At 32.9% G+C, this 18,369-nt stretch overlaps 1 protein-coding gene across 1 annotated transcript; it reads left to right on the top strand.

Moving 5' to 3' along the window:
* The first annotated feature begins 10,757 nt into the window (after positions 1–10,757).
* LOC149570139 (uncharacterized) lies at positions 10,758–18,161 on the top strand. The gene is made up of 3 exons (XM_089817100.1): positions 10,758–10,824; positions 16,933–17,357; positions 17,775–18,161. Exons 1-3 carry the CDS (start codon positions 10,758–10,760, stop codon positions 18,159–18,161), a joined length of 879 nt encoding a protein of 292 aa, XP_089673226.1.
* Positions 18,162–18,369: the final 208 nt, after the last annotated feature.

The raw sequence follows: 18,369 nt of genomic DNA, 5'->3' as shown, positions 1-18,369 counted from the left end.
TGGTATCAATCTCCTTGTAGTTTATCTCATTTTTGGCTATGGCTAAATCCTTCCTTATTTTCAATGAGTTTCTCAACTTATCTCTAGATTCCTCCAAGCTATGCAGAGCAAGTTGCACATCTATCACCTGATTTTCAATGATCTTTCCAAGTTTGAAAACTTCCATCTTTAGATCTTTTCCTCCAAGCTGTTAGGCTTTTTCTTGTGAGAACCTAACCCGCTCTGATACCTATTGTTGGAATATTCAAATATGGAAAGAATACTAATGAGAGGGGGGGGGGGGGGGGGGGTGAATCAGATGTATTACACTTTATCTAATAAATTTTTTATCTGAAAGTAAATTGCATGCATGTAAATACATCATGAAAATATGAAACTAAGATATGCATCATCAATGTGCATAACACTGGAATTTGGTAACCCAGAAACCCTCCAGAAATAAGAAGGTAAAACTAGGGCGGGGATGATACCCACAAAAATTCACTGCAGTAATATTGTTCAACCACTTCTGATGGTCTACCCTATTAAAGGCTTTACACTATGTTAATAGTGACCTGGTTAAAGGATTTACAAACACTTAACATGAAGTGTCACCCTGTTAAAGGATTTAATCACCTTTTGATAAGGATCTACAAATAGCTGTTAAGCCAACCTATCTACATAGGATTTTCTTTCTAATACAATGGTAAGAGAGTATTAGGTATTATAAACCTGATAGTTTGCAATCCTTGATTGCTGAATGTAGGCACTTATTTTGGCTCTCTCTCTAATTTTGATCCTCTAAAATCTGATTTCTGTTCATCTCCTTTGCTTTGTTCTGATCAACTAAATATTGAATTGATTCTCTTACTCTCTATGTCTTCTTTCACTAAATTCCATTATGTTTTTCCCTTAACACTATTCTCCTTCTCTCATCATCATTACAGTGAATCTTTTTGTCTTCCTTAAAAAGACTTCGAAGACTTAGGGTTAGATATGGATCTACGATCCACATTGAATCTCAATTTCTCGCTCAATACTTCCCTTTTTGGTGATTGGTTGCATGCCTTTCCAATTTTCCAATTGGCTACATGCAGATTGCATAGAAAATGTAAAAGATTTGTTCTTATCTCTAGATCTTTCGAGATTTACCTTATGTCGGCTACAAAAATGGTTTACATCATAGTTTGTGCAATTACAAACTCTTATGCTGATATCCTGAGTTACTTGGCTCCTGAAGCATTACTGATGCTCGGCACATGCTATTTCCTGGATAGCTCGGCACCTAAACAAAATTGTATCACTCGGCACCTTATGTTACTCGACACTTGATATTACTTGGCACTTGATATCACTCGACACTTGAATAACTCGGCACTTGATATCACTCGGCACTTCATATCACTCGACACCTACTCTTTGCTCGGCATTTATAGTGAAAAATGGTTAAGTGTATTGACACTCAGCTATCAAAATTATTCTTTAAACCAACAAGATGTTGAATTGTGAGTAGAAAACCCAAGACCCTCACATAACTGTGCCTTCTATAGAGAATCGACAGATTCCATTCTTGCTTCAATTAACTCACTGTAACCTGAAAGATACCTCTCACTAAAAGTGCCTATGCTACTTCTTTTAATACTAGCCAAGCCAAGCACAAGACCTTGCAGGGGAGCATAAAGTCTTGAAGAGCATGATGCCCTTTTTTTATCAAGATTTAAAGATAAATTTGATGTTGAGCTACAAATCTATTGGACTGAAACCTGTACAACCCTACCCACGATTTTGAATAGGGAATTCAAATTTGAGTGCTCCATTCAATATAGCCATAGAATAACATATTTAGAGTTATAAATTCTATATATACCTATAGCCATTCATTATCTTCCACTATTGAGAAGCTGTGTCTGTCATTCAGTCTGTGTTTGTGGTTGTTTTTTGAAAATATTTAAATATTTTATTGATCATAGATATTTTAAATCAATCGTCTACTTACTGTTTGGCTTTGTGTAAGAAGAAAATGATGATTACACCTATGAGATGTTTCAATTTTTCAATCAATAATATACAACCAAAAGAAAAAGAAAAAAATGAACCACATTCTACAAATTTATATTTTTTATTCAAGAAATTGTTGTAAATATTATTATTTTATTATTTTTCTATTCATTATGAAATGAAATTATTATTCATAATTCATTATAACTTTAATATTAAAATTCTTCTTTTAAAATGTTTGAATAATTGAAGTCTTATTTAATAATTATAATTATATTTTTGAAATGTGGGGATAAGAAAGAAATTTAAATTGAAAATTACTTTTGGTAAGCAATTGCAAGTGTTATGCTTGGCTGATTGATGATTTTCCTTACCTTGATTTCTCTACAATAAACTTCATCACTCCAAAACCTGTCATCAAGATCTTCATTGATTTTTTTCCCCTCTCCATATTATAGCGGAAAAAGAGGAACTGAAGACTATTTTCTTGATGGCCTCTGTCTAAGCACATGCTTCCAACATATTATGATTTCCTCTCACTTCAACTTTTACCATCCCCTCTTGCATGTTTAAAATGTTTCTTCAGTTCCCATAACCATTAATTTGTAGTGACAATGACCTACATACTCATATATACATAGAAAGATATTACCAAAACTATTAAAAAGTATGCATAATCTATGCAGAGCCTACTGGTAACAGGAAAAGTGCATGTGGAGCCTCAACATGGAAGTCTTTCCCCTCACACTCCCCAACCAATATATGAAGAATTCTAATCTAATCTTGTCCACCTTTTATAAGCTGTCACTTGTTCTCTTTTTGTAAATTGCACTTCATTTTGTACTTTGCAAATTTTCATATTTGTAGCAAGGTTTCTATGACACTTCAAATAAACCTATCTATATTTGACTTTGTCTATAAACATATTCTCCCACTCCATAAAAGAAATCAACTTTTAGAGCATTGAGAAACCCAATGGTCTCTCCAATCCAAGGGAAACCAAAACTTCGTATTGCATTGCCTATCATCTCTTGCCCTAACCCTAAGTGCCTAGCTGGCCCTATTCACGTGATTTTTTTTTGGAAGTTTTATTTTAAATGTATTTGAATTTTATCTTTGAAGAATTATTTTAGAAAACATCTTTATTGAATTTTATCTTTGAAGAATTATTTTAGAAAACATCTTTAATGTAGATTCTTCTTTCTATTGATATATCCATTACTATAGTTCATTATATATTCAAATTGGTGGAGAGACAATGAAGCTATTTTTCCAAATGGTTTGTGGCCCTAATTGTGGATCCAATCATCTTACTAAGTTTCGGTAAATAGGTTTGCCAACTGCAAGAGAAAGAATCAAAAATACATATAGCAAGAAATGTACAGTTCAATGTTCTATTTTTTCCATGCCTTTTATGTACTATGTCATTCTATTTTTTTCATTCCTTTTTCTATACTATGTTGTTTCTTCCATTTGGAATGATGAAATTCATGCTTATGCATTATTTTTGAAATATTAGGTTTCTTCTTTTCAGAATGGTATATTAGGACATTATGGGTCACAAAGCATGATCTGATTTGTTGATTTTTTCAATCTTTCTATGTAGTTTTGGGGCAAAGTTTTAAATCCTTATAACAACTTGGTCAAAATCTTCTATGAAATATGTCTTGGATGTATGCCAACGTTTATTTTTTCCTTTCTGGGAAATGAACTACTAGTTTATTCAATCTTGTCTCAACTCCAATCCGGAAGTTTAACTCTCCTATCAATTTTAATTGTTTCGACCCTACTATTTATCTTTGTTGATGTGTATTTGGTGAATTCCTTCTCATAAGTTATTGAAGGATTTAGCAAATCAAAGATCTTAATATTATGCTTAAATATAAGCTGATACTTTATAATGAAGTGTTATTGTTTCTCCATTAATTTAAATAGATATAAATAACATACATTATCTCTATATTCTTTTTAAATTTTATATTCTTTAATTTCACATTTAAATTGGTGCTTGATATTTTTTCTTTTTGATAAGTAGGAATATTGTAGTATTTTTATTAAAATTTATTTGTGTAAAACTCATTATATAATTCAATATTTATACATGGTAGAGTGCGTTCATAATTTGGGATTGTTTAGTTATATTATTTGGGATTGTTTAGTTATGTTTACAAGTGTCAGAAAGCCAATTTATGTAGAGACGTTTAAATATCAGCAAGATAAATTTAAGATCATAAATGATAATGACATAAAATTGCATAGCATTTCTTATGAACACAGACTCAAGTAGGTGGTACTTATAAATACAAGGATTAAATATAGTTAATTTTACAGTTTTATTATATTTGAATTTTCTTATATTTGGGTTTAAATAATAGGTTTTAAGACTATTTGAAATTGTAGTGATTTAGTTGAAAGACTTTAAGAATATTAGAATAGTTTTATATAGATCATTTAAACAAATCAAAGTTTAGAACTTGTTTTAAATTTAGTTTTGGTTTATTTCTCTATTAACTTCAGTATATATAAATAATATACATTATCCATATATTCTTTTTAAATTGTATATTATTTGATTTCACATCTAAATTGGTGCTTGATATTTTTGCTTTTTGATAAGTAGGAATTTTGTAGTATTGTTATCAAAATTTAATTGTGTAAAACTCATTAAATTCGACTATGTAAGTTTTAAACTCAACTGTGTAAGTTTTCAACTAAACTCATTGACATATATCAAATTGCTCTCATAAAAATAAATATTATATTATATTTCTATCATTATTGTGTGTGACGATATTGATAGGTTGAAGTGCTTGATCCATATGAATTCATATTTTTACTTTGACTATCTCTAACATATGGATAAAAGTAACTACCATTCAATACTATCAATGTTCCTATTGATTCTCTTTTCATATTTAACATTTTTTTTGGTTTTCTAGCTCATGGCTAATCCTCCCCAACCTCACCACATAATAGACATCTCAAGCAGTACATCAGAGTTCAATACTCCACAACCATCTACGGGATCTAATAGGTCTATTAGTTGGAATGGGTATCCCCAAAATAAAATACAATGTCTTGCAAATTGTGCTTCTCTAAATTGTGCTAAACTATATGCACAAATGAAAGTGGCAAGCATACACATATGTGATGTTGAAGAATTTGAGATCATTAGGGCTGAGGAAGTTTTGCAAGAAATCAATTTACAAGAACTTGATTATTATCAATATTGCATTTATCTAAGGGAGATTCATGCTGACAAGTATTACAAACAAGGAAATGCACCTATTATTCATCATGTTTTTTAAGACTATCTTAATCATCCATAGAAGATGCTTCACTTATGTTATCCCCTATTGGTGATTATTAGTGGTTCCTCTAATACAACTCTCTAAAAAATAGGGGTTTTTCAAACTTCTCCTATTACTATAATAAAAAAGAGGCATTATGTTCCTCCTCTTTTATATCGTATGTTGATTGGAATTTATTTTATAAAAACTTGGTTCTATTTTGAATACAACTATGCATTACATATATCTCCAACACCTATACACTTTTCTTCTTCCTCTACCCTTACATAGTTTAGTTTTCTCAATGAGATGCCAAATTTGTTTGTTTGTATAAAGTGAGCTATAATGTCTATGAAATAGCTCATATATATTTGACTAGAATAATTTTTTTTCATGGCATAATGTTTTATACAATATTATGTATATCACATCTTTATGCATCTTTGCACATTTTTGTCTATATGTTTGTGATTGCACACTTTAGACTATGAGTTTTACCACTCTTTATAGTCTATTCTCACACTTTAGTCGGCAAACTTATGCTTCACCAAAGCAATTTTGGTTTATTGTTTACTTGTATGTCCTCTTATGTTTAGACAATTGCCTTGCATATATGTTTTGATTTGATAATAAAGTTAATAGTGGGTATGTGTAGGATCATGGTCAACCAAACTATGCTCTTAAGTGGCAATAAAAAAATTAGAAAATCAAGGTTATGTCAATTTGACGTGCAATTTTCTACTTGTTATTAACTTTATATCAAAAAGTTGAGAGAAAAGAATTTCTAGAAAATTTAATCTAGTTTCTAAACTACTAGGACTTATCTCAAAAAAATAAAAATTGATTGGTCAAAATTTTGAGTTTTAATACAATATTACGAAAATTTTAGAACAAAAATAAGTAGATGTATGTATGACCACCTTAATCAAAATCAAATGATAATATTTTTTAATAATATTCTAGATATATGTAGTAGACTCATGTTTGGATGTGACACATATTTTTGGGTATTTTTATTCTAAATAAATAATAATTAATTAATTTTTGACTTTAGTATTTTTGGAATAAAAAAACTCTCATGTCTAACCACCTTAACTAATTCAAAACTCTGTAAAATTCAATTTTTCATTTTTTTTCCTTATAGTAGAAGAAACATAGAATGTGATGCATCTTTTGGATTTAAAAAATGTTGTACCATTTGAAAATTATAGTTGATTTTCAAGTAGTGTGTCAGTCGGCACTTTATACGTAACTCCATTAGAAAATAAGTAATAATTACTTGCTAAACTCATAATTTGATAAAATTTACATTTATGGAAAGATAAGAACATTCTTAAGAAACCCTTTTTATTTCATCAAATTTTGGTGAAAAAAAAGTTGTCAACTACATGTTTGAAATAAAAATCACATAAAAGTAGGCCCAAAGAACATTTTTAGGATGTTTTTAAAGTTGACCATATAGGTTTGGTATCAAAAAATATAGTAGACCTTATAAAGATATTAATTGTTTTCATTTAGTATTAGGATGGGTGGGAAAAAAGTTGGAATAGATTTTGAAATGGTTTGAGATATTTTAGAACTACAGGTTCTTCAGATTGCCACTTTTTGGCACACCATGATCCTACACATACCCTAGATACAATTAGAACTATCTCTTTATTATAAATTAATATCATGTTCCTACGTATTTCTATATACTAACATCAATAAAAGATATTCTACCATTTATAAAATCCAACTAGTCTTTTCAATCACACTAACCACTTATGGAAAACATTACTCCTCCTCTAGGAACACACTTGGCATAAAAAAATGTGTATTTGAAGAAATTAACTTTGGATTGCATATTCCTGGTATGCCTTCTTACCTATATTCCTTTTGCACAACTACATGTTTTGTTATATAAGTAAGAATCTTCAAGTATGCATTATTTTACCACAAAGTTAAATTGATGTTACCTTCCATTTTATTTGGCTTATATTCATAGTGAGAGTCCACTGTAGTTATTAATTCATTTCCCTCCTACACTTCACCATAAGCATTATTTCAACCATATCAAAGTCACCTTGAACTACTCTTGTTCTACTATGACCACTATGTTCCCATGCAAAGTGGTACCATACTTCAATGTCTAGGTCTAGCCCTACTAATGTAATGTGGCCTATTATGACATTGACAAACACATGCTCCTCTACATTTACCATTTTTTCTTACTACTATGTTTGTAAATGTGAACAAGAAAATGATAGTTATCTGTCTCAGTTTATAGGGAAAATTCAATCTCTCCAAGTAATATCTCACTCTCTTATGGAAGATTCAATCAAACTTATGAACAATGAAAACACTCATTTGCAACCACGTCTCCAAGTATTTGGCATTGCACCGTTTGGAAAAGGAACTCAAGCAACAAATAGATACAAGTTAGAGCTCTCTGATGGCCTTCACCTACAAAAATAAATCTTACCAAGGAAGTTTAATGATCTTACAACTTGAGATGAAATCCAAAAAGGTTCTATAGTTCATGTCATCCACTATTCTATTCCCACCATTTGCGAGTCGAGGTAACTCCACTTCCACTCCACTTTTATTTAATGAAACCCTTCATGTTTTATTATGCAAATATGTACCCTTACTAATATTATTATTTTACCTACCTTTTTAGGCGGATTGTAATCTCCAACTTAGAGGTTCTCTACACAAAATACGATATCATTGGTGTTCCCATCTTCTTATTCAAAGAACCAGAGAAAACTGAAAATAACTCCTTTGTTCATCCATTGAGCACAGGAAAAAATGTTGAACAAATAGGAGCATTAGTGCATATGACTCATATTAAATTGATGTTTGGCCTTGATGCATCTCTACCAAAAAAATGTCACACTTTAACAATCACTCCATTTAGAAGTTTGAACCCATATCAAACAATGTGGACTATTAAAAGATTGTGTGACCATGAAAAAGGAAAAATACTAATTCAACTCAAAGAATGGGAAGGGTCATATGTTTAGTTTTGACATTATAAATATTGAAAGGACTGAACTCCAGATAACTTGCTTCAATGATGTTGTAGACCTCCACTTTGATAAAGTCTAGGTTGGGAGTGTCTACACATTGTCTGGTGGTACCATAAAATTTGAAAACAAGTTCTACAATAAATTGAATAGTGATTTTGAAATCACCTTAAAATAAGATTCAACACTTTCACTATGTGACAATGACCTCTTAATTCCAATAGTTCGATACACTTTTACACCCATTGTAGAGATTATGAATATAAATATTAATTCTACTCTTGATCTCATTGGAATTTTCATTTTTGTGGATCCTGCCTCTACAATAAGAAGGCGAGATGGAACTAAGGTTGTCAGAAGGAGTCTCAAAATGGTTGATGTTTCTACGTCCACTATCAACATAACTTTGTGGGGATAGATAGCTATGAAATAAGGTGCACAACTGCAAGAAATGTATCATCTACAGAAGTCAATTGTGCTTGTTATAAAAGGTGGTCATCTGGTAGAATACAATGGTAGGGTTGTAAGTACACTTGCCACTTCACAGATACTTTTAAATCTTGGTATTGATGAAGCCAACCAACTACATTCTTGGTTTTCTCAACATGGGCATATGTTTGTTGCACCAACAACCACCCTACTAGATTCACCTCTAATTTTAGCATAGAAAACCATTACGAAGATTGAAGAGGAATGTCCAACTTCCTCAAAACCTCTCCAATACATTTTTAAACCAACCCTTGTTTTTGTTGTAAGGAAGAAATTTTATTATCCAGCTTGTCCCCTTCTCATAGCAAGAAAGAAATGCAAGAAAAGGGTTGAACAAAATAGTGATTGCAGGTGGTACTACCCAAAGTTTTAAACCACCTTTTCAAATTGTGATTATAGATATGTACTTCAAGTCAAGATTAAAGACCATACTGGATCATTGTGGGCAACTACTTTTGATGAAACTGCAACTAAACTCCTTGGCATGCTTGCAAAAGAACTGTATATGTTGCAGTTTGATGATATTGAACCTAACCATGTAGAGTTTGCTATATGAACTACTCAATACAACCAATTTTTATTCACAGTTACAAGAAAAATGGAATCACATAATGAAGAGTTGCATCTGAATACAACAATCCTAGAAGTTGCTAGGTTGGATTTCACAAGTGATTGCACCTCACTCTTTGATGGAATTATACCCCCTGTGTTAGCTACAACTGAATAGATAATGCACCACACATGAAGGCACAGGGCTTACATTTTTTCCTGACTACTATCCATACATGAAAATGACGTCTTTTTCTTATAAGTATATTTTATATGAATCACATTTTTTTTTGGTTCTCCTTAATATCCATTCTCTATGCTTATCAACTTCTCTTTGTTGTATTGACTACTATCCCCATACTATCTACTCATCAATAGGGTTTCAAGACCCCTTCGAAACTTGTCTTTTAACCTTCTACTAGAAAACATTTATAGTTGATTTTTTTTATTATATCTATTATTTTATGTCTTTCAATGACTTATTATTCTCTACACATTATGTACTCTTTGTTATACTTGTACCCAATGTTTGATTTGTGTTTGCAACTTCACTATTATTATCTAATATGTTTTACATTTGGTAATACCAAATACATTCCAAAAAAATAATCAACCCTTTACTCTAGCTAAAGGGGCATTTGTAAAAAAAAGGTTCAACACAACTAATACTCTTACTCTTAAATATACTTGGTTTTTCCACCTCAACGATCTTAGAAGTTTCTAGGTTGGACTTCATAAGTGAGTGCACCTCACTCTTTGATGGAATTATACCCCCTGTGCTAGCTGCAACTAAATAGATAATGCACCACACATGAAGGCACATGACTTCCATTTTTTCCAGACTACTATCCATACATGAAAACCACGTCTTTTTCTTATAAGTATATTTTATATGAATCACATTTTTTGTTGGTTCTCCTTAATATCCATTCTCTATGCTTATCCCCTCCTCTTTGTTGTATTGACTAAGTATCCCATACCGTATACTCATCAATAGGATTTCAAGACCCCTTCAAAACTTATCTTATAACCTTTTGCTAGAAAACATTTATAGTTAATATTTTTTATTATATCTATTATTTAATGTCTTCCAATGACTTAGTTTTCTCTACAAATTATGTACTCTTTGTTATACTTGTACCCAATGTTTGATTTGTGTTTACAACTTCATTATTATCTAATATGTTTTACATTTGCTAACACCAAATACATTCTAAAACAATAATCAACCCTTTACTGGCTAATTTAACATTTGTAAAAAGAGGTTCAACACAACTACTACTCTTACTCTTCAACATACTTGTTTTTTCCACCTATACAACTTGCGTTGAAGGGTGGATACTCTTTTGATATTATTGTTATTGTTATTTCATTTCCTTGCTTTTCTAATTGTATAATGGTGATAGAAATACATTGTTCTTCTTACTGTACAATTCAGGATATGGCTCTCGTTGTTCCTGATCAAGATAGACAGCCCATCCATAGTAATAGTGTTGCTATGCAATTACGTAAGAGAAGTTGTTTATACTATGTCCACCATAGAGAATAAATTTTAGAGCACATTGTTTCATTCAATGCTACCAACACTGAACCAACCATTCCCTTTCCACCTGCAAGGTTCTATAGGTTCTCCTACACCACAACCTTCCATGAATGCACCACCAAATCCTAATGAGCAAATCCCTCCTTGTCAACAATCAATGAACCACATCGATTTCTAGTTTTCCTCTAAATATATAGATGCAACCCACAAATTTAGAACTAGGATAGATGCCCTCTCACAACAGAAAACATGTACTACCTGTAAGGAGTGCTTCCCCAGTATGAATGTGTGTACATCAAATGGAGTTATAACTTGTAAGAGATGTTTTTTCTAAGAGGGGAATACATCACTTCTCAGAAGCCAACAACATGGACCCCTCTGAGCAACCAACTATGTTAAGGGTTCTCACCCAAGTAGAGGAGATGCTTACTGCACGTCTTACTCCCATCTTGCAAGTAACCCATGCTCATGGTGGGCAATACAAATATAGTGGCCACACAATAAGCTTTCCCCAAGATATTCAAACAATTACAAAATATTTACCACTTACAATTGACCAACTAGATGTCTTAATGGTTTGAAGACTAAAGACAAGTGGGAAGCATTATGATTGCTATGTTAGTAGAATCCATGTTCATAATGCACTCTCATACAAGATCAAATTTGACCCTTACTACAAACATGTAGAAATAGACAGTTTGGCATTATCAATGTTTCCTACTTGCACTACCGATATTTCACAAATGCTACATACAATTGATGATTGCAATGAACCTCTACCTTCTACAACTGCTTCAATTAAAAACATACAATGCGATATGGAAGATGTCTCCCAATATTCAACATCATTTATGATGAGCCTACCAAACAAACATCATCAGCTATAGATCATAAAAGATTCTTTACAAATGGAACAAGAGATAGATGACATCGTGGTTTGGCCACGGATAGTTTCAACCCCCATTTATGAGTATACTATTGAGGGCTTGTTTGACATGGCATTTCCCACACTTTTCCCAAATGGTATTGCACTAACTACGCAACCTTGCTCTAGAGAAGTCAAAATCCATGAATATGTTGTGCATCTTATTCATTACTATGATAATAGGTTTGGCCAACATCCATGTTTTAGATACTTCCTCTTGAATCTTATGATGTGTCATTATAGCTAGTCTACTACATCTTTATTTATTAAATGAAAAGTGGAAGACAATACACCATCCACTATAGAAGACCTTTGCTCCCACCTAACTAACTTGCCTGACAATCAACTCGTAGAAAGATTGATGCACTTTGGGTCTAATTTATGAGGGACAAGAGCATTCTAGAATACACGTCGTATGGAGTTGAGAAGTTTGATAAAGAAAATGGGATCTCCAACATTCTTCTTTACATTGAGTGCAACAGACAATAAATGACCTGATTTGCATAGTGTTCTTTCCCCAAATGTACCATCTTCATTGCTTACCAACAAACAACATAATGATAATGTGATTAATAACCCACATACAACATCGCTATATCTACACAAACACTTCAAAAAAATTTGTGAAGAGATAATTGAGAAGCTCATGGAGGCAACTAATTATTGGTATTGCTCGGAATGGCAGGGAAGAGGATCTGCGCACATACATGGTGTCATTTGGATTAAAAACGCTCCAAATATGGACACACTTGATTAGGAAAACCATGAAACAGTAGAAAAGGCCAAACAATTCTTTGAGAAATATGTTTTAGCTATGAACCCTCGCTCAAAAGTAAAAATGGACAACTTTCAACATAGAACTCTAATAGAAGATCCATGTCTTTTAAATACAATTAAAATAACTTCTATGGATCCTTTAGTTGATTATGAAGAGTTGGTTAATCGTCTTCAAAGGCACACTCGATGTACTAAGAGAACATGCCTATGTGTGAAAGGTAAAGAAATTAAATGTAGATATAAAGCACCTTGGAAAGAATGCGAACAAGCATCGTTATACCGTAATGAAACAGGGCACAAATGCTTTGAACCAACTAGAAATGATGATAGGTTGAACATTCATAACCCACATATGCTATCAATATGGAGAGAAAATATAGATTGCCAACCTATTACATCTCAAGCGTTAGTTCTCAAATACATTGCTAAGTCTGCATCCAAATTTGAAAGAAAAAGTGAAAACTGTGTTCAAATGTTGGCTATAATTTGCTCAGATTCAAATGTAAACGACAATGCCATCAAAGCATACCAGAAGTTTATGGCTAAAATTGTTGCTGAAAGAGACATTAGTGCATAAGAAACATGTCACATGCTTCAAAAATTGCCCCTTGTGAATTGCAATTGTCAGTTTATGTCTTTGAATGTGGGGCGAAAAGTGTTGCATCGCCTTAAAAAAACAAGTGCTAGTAGCAGAATAGAATCTAGCTACATACAAGCATACATGGAATGTCCAACTGAGCTTCAACAACTTACACTAATTGAATCACCAAGATCATACACATATGTTGAATCTCGCAAATGAGATAAATGGAAAATAAGAAATGAAACAACAATCTAGTACAAGTGTATCTGAAATATTTTGCAATTCCCAATAAAGACTCTGAGCATTTTGAAACCTTTTGTTGGACTAAATTGCTCTTGTACAAACACTTTTGCAATATCCATGTAGATATAGGTGTGGACAAAGATGACATTATTAGACAGTGTAAGCAATTAAAAACAAAAACATATAATTTTTGGCATGTAGACCGCACTGATCAAGATGATGAGATCTTGGAAGAGGCAAATGATTCAGTTGGTGACATGGGTATACAAGATTCATTGCAACTAAATGAGTGGAAATTTCTATCCCAACTAGGCCTTACTAGTAGTTCTAGCCTAGATGATCTTGACATGTTGGGAAAATGTGACTTTGACAACAACCATCCATGGGAAGACCATAATGTTCCTTTGAATTTGCATGACCATGCCATTCAATTTATACATAGACAGAAAAATGTTGGATCAATTGTTGCCTCTTCTACCTCTATCTCTACCAATAGTTACACTTTTTCACAGCATCAACAAATTGCACTTTCTATTATTAGAAACCACTTTTCATCTAATTTCTCCATGCAACCTTTGTACATGGTCATACAAGGAACTATTGGAACTGGGAAATCATACCTTATCAACTGCATAAGAAATGCACTACACAATTCAATGCCAAACACAATAAATCCACTCTATGTTCTTGCACCTACAGGCATTGCAACTTTCAATATTCATGCATCAACCATACATGTAGCCCTCAAAATCCCAATTCGAGAAATGAAATCACTTCAAGGTCAAGCATTAAAAAAATACCAAGAAGATATGAAAAATATTCAATACATTTTAATAGATGAAATGAGCTTCATAGGTCCCAAACTACTTCTTAAAATTGATTCCAGGCTACATGAAGCTAAACCCCAAAAACAACACCTTTTTTTTGGTGGCATGTCACTGATTCTTGTAGGTGACCTAGCCCAACTTCCACCATTTATGGATAAACCGCTCTATGCATCTCACACAAATGCAAAAAAAATGTGGCATAGTTTTAATATAGTGGTAACATTAGAAATGATATTTAGACAGGAAGGCGATGCTCTGCTTCAAATACAATTTTGCAGAGCACTACACAATATGCGTAATGTTGAACCAATGCTACATGATTGGGATTTGTTAATGAGTCGCACAAATAAGAACCTCACTCCAAATGAATAGATTGAGTTTGACCATGAAACACATGTGTTTGCTACCAATGAATGAGTTTCACTTCACAACAAGAAAATGCTAAAAGAGCTCAATGTCCCTATTGCACTATGCACTGCAATAAATACACATCGCAGGCTTGAAGAAACGATTGCTGATGACTAATTACCCAGAGAAGTTTTATTATGTAAACTTTAATGTGTCATGCTTACAATGAACCTCTACGTCGTTGCTGGTCTTGTTAATGGATCTCCAAGAGAGGTAAAAGATATAGTGTATCCAATAGGATGTAAACCTCCTTTGTTGCCTTCATATGTCACGATAGAGTTCAGTAGTTATACTGGTCCACCTTGGGATCCTAGAAACCCAAAAACCATTCTGTTACAACCCATTTCTTGAGGTAATCGTACACAAATACCTCTTGCCACAGCCTGGGCTATCACTATACAGAAATCACAGGGTTTAACCTTAGGCATGGCTACCATTGATATAGGTAAACCCAAAAGATAGGGCCTCACCTTCACATCAATCTCTAGAATCAAATCCATCCAAGGCCTTTGTATAGAGCCCTCCTTTTCTTTTGAGTGCTTTTGTAAGATGAAAAAGAATCCGTACAATACTATTAGAAAGAAAGAAGAAGCGCATTTACACTTAATCTTGCATCAAAACCATAGCTTTGAAGCTACTTCTACAGAAAATGGTAATGTCTATCATTCTACAAATATCCATTTTTTCTATTTACTTTTGTGTTTGTGTGGCTTCCTAAGTAATTCACTACTCTTCTCTACAAGTTGACACTTGTTGGATTCAAAGAAGGTGTTCACACACAAAAAAATGCTCAAGAAACTTTCAGGTATTTAAGATCTCATTTGATTGCTTCTAGAATTTCACTATTACTACATTTCCTACAATTGCCTCATATGATCCACTTCTTATAAAGAATTAATTCTTTTTTTTTTTCTTACATACAGGTCTTTGCTTCCTTGCCACAAATAAGACTCCTATTACATTTCTATTTACAATTTTAAAAAAATTTCAAAAATGTGCAATTCAAATCAACTCTTAAATTGAATGTCTTGCATTAAATCAAATGTCATAGTTTTACATTTTTTACCTCCAAAGAGAAATGTCAAATGTATATGCCTCTATTCTATATATATATATATATATATATATATATAATCTACACAACCAATTAGAAATATTTGTTTTAAATTTATGTCTTTTGAATTTGTCTTTAAAAAAAAAAAACTATTGACATACCTCTTGCACCTCTTTCTCGTAGAGCAAGTGCTAGTTAAATAATATTGTATATAACATATTAGCATAATAATCATAGTATTTTAAACCTAGCAAACCTAAAGCTCCGCACCCCCGTGCCCCAATAAAAAAGGACGACGTCAATCGTGAGATCAAATCTATTTCACCCATTGTACTGTGAAAACAAGTATAGGAAAAGGCTACATTATTTATTCAGACCCCCGACTTATAACTTATATATTCGGACTATCACCTCCTGCTAGTTTATGAAACATTTGCTGCAATGCTGCTTGGGAATTAGATAATTGTAGTGGCCGGAAGCTTCTAGTTTCTGATTTTTTTATGCTTTTGGGCCTCTATTTGGGTTCTATAGGACTGCACTAGAAAGATCAGGCGGCCATTGTTGTTTGCTGTGAATTTCCTGTTGTAATGGCGCAGAATACCAGACGACCCTGTTTAGACCAAAGTGAACAAAATGATGAACTCCTATCCCTTCCTTTCCTCACAGATAGTCATTGTTGATTTAGATTCAGTATTGTCAAATTATCTGGTTTTAATGTGGTTGTTCCAAAGAAGCTAATAATCTTTTTTATGTTCATACCTAGCTGTTCAGAAAAGCTAGCATTAGTCTCATTGTTCAATGCAAAACAAAATGTTCATCTGAACAGAATATTTTATCTAATTTTATGATTGTTCATATAAAAGTTTGTATTGATTTGATTATCACTAAACTGTGGGATGGTTTAAATATCATATATTAAGTTAATTGTAACAGATTTCCACAATCTATGATATTTTGTGTAAGAACTTCTGGGTGAGATTGTGTAAGAGTTTTTTTAGCATCAACGTTTCGGATCATACTCCATGATCCTGATGATGGATCATGGAGTATGATCCGAAATGTTGATGCTAAAAAAATCTTACACAATCATATATTAAGGCTAAATTTGTAGACTAAAAGTGTTTAATAGTGAAAGTTGACTTATTTTTCTAAACTCAATTTCTTCTTTACTGTATGATGTTTAAGGGTGGCTCTAAGAAAATAGGATTTTCCACATGATTTTTAATAAACCCTGAATTTTTTTTCTGATTTATAAGAAACCCAAAAATTTTGTCTGGTGTTTAACAAACCCAGAGATTTTGATGGATTTGGTGCTTTTGTTGTGGATGTAGGCTTGCAGGACAGCAGAGCTTCTGGTATGTTGGGAAAGCGGTCCTCTTTCTCAATGTTTGATTGGGGCTACATTTCTGAGTTGCATCAATATGGAAAGAAGAGGGGAAGGATGAGTAATGAACAGGTCCGGGTGTTGGAGAAGTCCTTCTTCGAGGTGGGAGATGGTAAATTGGAGGCAGAGAAGAAGAAGAAGCTCGCACAGGAGTTGGGATTGCAGCCCCGCCAGGTGGTTGTGTGGTTTCAGAACAGACGGGCACGTTGGAAGAAACAGCAGCTTCACCTGCACAACGATCATCTCAAGCAGGCCTCTGATGCTGTCATGGCTGACAACCACAAGCTCAGAGATCAGGTAGTAATACACTGCCATCTTTAAACATCACACAGTAAGCAAGAAATTGAACTTAAAAAGATAAGTCAACTTTGACTATTTAACACTTTTAGCATAGAAATCAAGTCTTATTGTGATGTATAAGTCGTTGGATTACAGACTAAAAGCACAATCTTCAAACAATAATGGGTTTTGACAATTCCCTAATGATGTAGTTGTTTCTGAATGGAATTGCATAAAAGATTTTCTTATCAATATTTATGACTACTGATGTTTTTCTCTCTCAATTCTGATGATGGGTTATTGAATGAAATCAGAAACATTGATACAAAATCTTTTACATGATTCAATCTAAAGGCAGCTACACCTTGATATCAAAGATTGTGGAAATCTGTTATTACTTGGCTATGATCCCTAAAACTGATTAACATGTTGCAGGTTGCAGAGCTGAAGGCTGAGCTTGAAGGCTGCAAGAACAACAATGGGAAGGATATTGTCTTAAAGAGTGTGAAAAGTGAGTCTGAGACTGAAGTTGAAGCAAATGAGTCGAACCAGACTGGGATAAAAATGTCAAGGACACTAGGGAAATACAATTTGTCAAAGAAATGTTCTAAGGTGAGCTCTGATGCTTGTGGTGGTGGTATAGATATAGATATAGATATAAATATGGATATGAATGGAGACAATTTCTGTTCAGTTCAAGATGTTTCCTCGATGAATTTAATGAAATATCATGGGGATGAAGAGGAGAGCTACTGTTCCTTCCTTACAGACCCTGACTTGTATTACTTTGACAGTTATAGCTGCTGCTCTCTTTGGGACTGATTTAAGCATATCTCAGTTTTAATGATGGACATACCATGAAAAAATAGTAGCTTGGGTATGATGAGAAGTATTGGGCTCCTATGTAGTTTTATCAGATATACCATGAGTAAATACTAGATTGGGTTTGATCAGAAATATTGGGCTCCAATGTAGTTTAATCAGATATAAGTAATGTTCATATAGTAGCAAAACCTATTGCTACTATTGG

This window comes from Cupressus sempervirens, chromosome 3, assembly GCF_028749045.1.
Source record: "Cupressus sempervirens isolate cs-2001-9-10 chromosome 3, ASM2874904v1, whole genome shotgun sequence".
Taxonomy (NCBI): Eukaryota; Viridiplantae; Streptophyta; class Pinopsida; order Cupressales; family Cupressaceae; genus Cupressus; species Cupressus sempervirens.
The sequence above is the reverse complement of the archived record's forward strand: the minus strand, read 5'-3'. Positions and strand labels throughout refer to the sequence as shown.